The sequence below is a fragment of the Haliaeetus leucocephalus genome, unplaced genomic scaffold (genome assembly GCF_000737465.1).
Source record: "Haliaeetus leucocephalus isolate CR32 unplaced genomic scaffold, Haliaeetus_leucocephalus-4.0 Scaffold566, whole genome shotgun sequence".
NCBI lineage: Eukaryota > Metazoa > Chordata > Aves > Accipitriformes > Accipitridae > Haliaeetus > Haliaeetus leucocephalus.
Window position 1 is genome coordinate 2,938,424 of NW_010973002.1, and position 3,709 is coordinate 2,942,132.

At 40.7% G+C, this 3,709-nt stretch overlaps 1 protein-coding gene across 1 annotated transcript; it reads right to left on the minus strand.

The window, feature by feature from the left end:
• Positions 1–435: 435 nt before the first annotated feature.
• On the minus strand, positions 436–3,700 carry IL6 (interleukin 6). The gene is made up of 4 exons (XM_010577613.1): positions 3,656–3,700; positions 3,445–3,558; positions 3,063–3,209; positions 436–684 (listed from the first exon to the last, which is right to left on the minus strand). Exons 2-4 carry the CDS (start codon positions 3,556–3,558, stop codon positions 493–495), a joined length of 453 nt encoding a protein of 150 aa, XP_010575915.1. The 5' UTR covers positions 3,656–3,700; the 3' UTR covers positions 436–492.
• Positions 3,701–3,709: the final 9 nt, after the last annotated feature.

Consider the following 3,709-nt stretch of genomic DNA (forward strand, 5'->3'; position numbering starts at 1 on the left):
TGAAAGTTGTTATTTTTATAATTGCAGGTATTAAAAATTGAATACGTTAGAGTTCCTTAGTCTTATTTGAAGTTTAAACCATTACACAGTTTTGTTTTTTTAAAAAATCAGCTTTTATTTGCTTTAAAAATATAAATAAGTCATAAATACCATCTCAAATATTTTAAAAACATAAGTTACACAACAATTTTTCTGGCTTCTGAAAATATTTTTTTGTTGAATACATATTCAGTAAGTTGATATTTTGAATAGTACCATTAGAAATGAAATAAAATACGTCCTTTGTTTAAATTATTTCTAAATATTGAAAATATAAATAGGAAACATTAGAAGCTAATAAATACTTTAAATACAATAAATAGGTTCCTAGAAGGAAATGAGAATGTATATAAATGCAAACCATTGTTACTATTTCTGGTTCTTAAAACAGAACAACACTGTCGTCTGCCACATGACAGATTGTAACGAAGGATTGTGCCTGAATTAAAACATTCAGACACTGAAACTCCTGGTATTTTTCAAGTAGCGAATGGCCCTCACTGTTTTCTCCATAAATGAAGTAAAATCTCGGAGGATGAGGTGGGTGGTGATTTTCTCTATCCAGTTCTTATTGGACTTCAGCTTTGCACGGAGGGATTCCTGGGTAGCGGAGTCTGGGATGATCACTTCATCGGGATTGACCACCTGTGAAAAAGACAGTATTGGGGTGCCCTGGTTAAAACATTGTAATTGAGCTTGTTGGAGAGCATTGGTTTATAATATGTTCCCGACCAGCTGTGTATCCACCCTTTCTGTGCTGCGGACGACAGACCCCCCTGGGACCTGTGCTTCCTTACAGCCCTGCTTCTGCAGTGGGGTTTGAGGTATGTTGATGCCCGCTACAATTGCTCCGGAAGAATCAGAGGGTCTCGTCTGATCTATACTGTTTGTTCTGGTTTGAATGCAACGTCTCGTGTCGCGGTCCAGCATGCTGCACTGAACAGATCGATACCTCTCCTGCTGTCTGCCAGCCGTGTGGTTAGTGGGAAGATGCTGATCATGATTTGTTGGTGGTGATTACCTGTACTGGCCGCTACAATGTGAGTGATAAGTTAATTGGATGACATTGGAGTATTCTCACATTTTGTAGTAGATTAACAGTTTCCAAAGATGTCAAACTTGTTTAGCTGCCTAGTTCTTACTTTCCAGGCAATTAGGCATGTGGGAGACCAAGTGTCACCAACTTTCACTGATGCGTGGGATCCTAACTGCAAGATGAGTAAAGGAGTTATGTACCTAATGCTGACTGACAGCACTGGGCACTTGGTACCCAAATGCCTTTTAAAAACTTGTCCTATGAAGTGGGTAGGTGACTTCTGAAAATGGGAGTTACTCATACAAATTATGGAGCTGTCTGAGATGATTTGGGGTCTAGAAGTCTAATAGTAAAGTATCTGCTTCATGCTGTTTTTTAGGATCTCTCCTACCCTTTAAAAAGTGGCAAAAGCATGCACATCTTCTGGAACATCTTTTTTTGTGAAATTCAGTAAGAGAAGAATATTCTTTCTGTCCAGACTACTTGGAAATGGATTCTGATCACACATCCAGTTACTGGTATATCCAGCTCCTTGTTGCATGCTGTAAAAGTTTGTATCTGGGTATCCAGACAGGTATTGTGCTGATGGATCTACGTGACCACAAGTGACAGATTCTGTCCTTGCTCTCCTTGCCCAAAATAGCAGGTAGACTTCTCTCATAAAGAAAAATTTCCAACCTGGAAATCCAGATTCCTCTCTTTCTCAAAAACTCTGTAGTTTCCACAAGTATGGGTTTTGCTTTTGATAACTGTGTTTAATTCTGCCTGTTCCAGCTACCTCGATCCTACTAATTTTCCAAAAAGGCTAGTCTCTCCCAGTTAGGAAATGAACTTTCTGCAAACTAATATATCAAGTTGGAAGCCAGTAGTCAGTTGCCGTCTTATGACGGGACTATTGTTCTTAGCTAGCACAGTGTGAAAAAAGCAGTTCAGCTCCCTTTCACTTAAAGAATGATGGACATAAATAAATATGTCAGGGAAGGTATGGCAAACACACAATGGGCTTTTCAGATGCCAAAAACCAGATGCCTTAAAGGAAATAATGCCCTGAGATTTCTGCAGTCCTTACTCACCTGGATTGGTTCTTACTCAGGCAAATAGTTGCCCTGATGACAAAAGGAGGTAAATATTCATGTTAAGGGTTATTCACGTGAGTAAGAACTGCAGGAATGAAGTGAATTTTTGAAGTGTGATCTTTCAAAGCTCTCCAAAACATAGAACATGACTGTCAGAAATGAATAGCATTTATTTTACCAAATCAAAAGAGAATTGGGTATTTGAAAAGAAGGAACATTTTTTTTTTTTGGTGATGATTACAAGCAAAATGTGTGCTTTTCAATAGGCGGCACCTTTTATTTAGTCAAGTTATTAACTTGACTAAATAAATTAACTTGACTAAATTCAAAATTCGAGTTCAATTTAGTAAAAAATTGAATTTAACATTCTTCCTTGATTTTTGAGCTACTGATCAATCTCTCAATATACCATACAGCTTGGCTTAAAAGTTTGTTTTAGAGAGTTTTAATGATTAATAATATTGTAAAAATGTATTTCTCTTATTTATATGGGTTTTTAAAAAAGGTTACTTGTTTCTACTTGTCAGGGGATTGCAACATTAAAAGGCTTGGACTGAACTGTAGTTCTACAATTACGAACAAGCTCCCTGAGAAATCTTATTTCTGTCAGCCAGGCAGCGTTGGTATATTTATTCTTAAAACAGTGATGTATTTAATTGTTGGTTTGGAAATTAGAAATAACAACAGAAAGTAGGAAGAGGAGTTGTTTCTTTAAGAAAAGAAAACAAAGCCTTGTAAAACCTGTAAGTTAGTCGTAAGGGTAAGTATCTGAGCATTAAGGAACTGTCACCTGTTTCCGCTGAGAGAAATGAAAGTGGAAGATGTTCAGCTTCACATAGCATCCTATTTCTCCGAGTACACATCAGTGCTAAGCCATAACAATTATTGGAGTGAATGTAAAACCAACTCACCATCTGTCTTATGGTATTTGCCAGGTGCTCTGTAGTATAGCACAGCGATTCAACGTTTTGCTTTTCACTGGTAAAAGTTTCTTGTATGTATTCAAGGTACGTCTGAAATGTAAAAAGCCCACTGGAGATTTTCCTCAAGCATTTATCCTGAAATGAGAGAAAGGTGAGAAAGTTATGTACAGCTCAGAAATGCCTCGGCCGCGATGTTGCGGGTGTGGCGCAGGTAAGTGGGTGACGCTTATGCAGAGCGTGGGGGTCTGTGCCACACCAAAGCCGGCTGGAGCCGGCACAGATCTCCAGGTCGGCTTCCACGTTTTTTTGGAGCAGGTGAAAATCGCCCCAGGTAGGTAGGGTTGGAGCAGGAAGGAGAGGGGTTCCTTGCCTCATCGAAGCCGGTGAGCAGGCACCCGTCTTCCTCCGTCACCTTGGGGAGGTTGAGGTTGTTCTGGGCGAGCATTTCCATGCTGTTCTTGCAGACGGTGAACTTCTCGCACATCTGGGGAGAGACACCGAGAACTTTCGTCGCGCCTCTGCCGGGAGGCGGCCGCCCCCGGGCCGGCTGCGTGCGACCCCCCGTGCCGCCCCCACCCCACCTCCTCCTGCAGCTGGGCCGCCCGGGCGTGCAGCAGCCGGGCCAGCCGCACGCA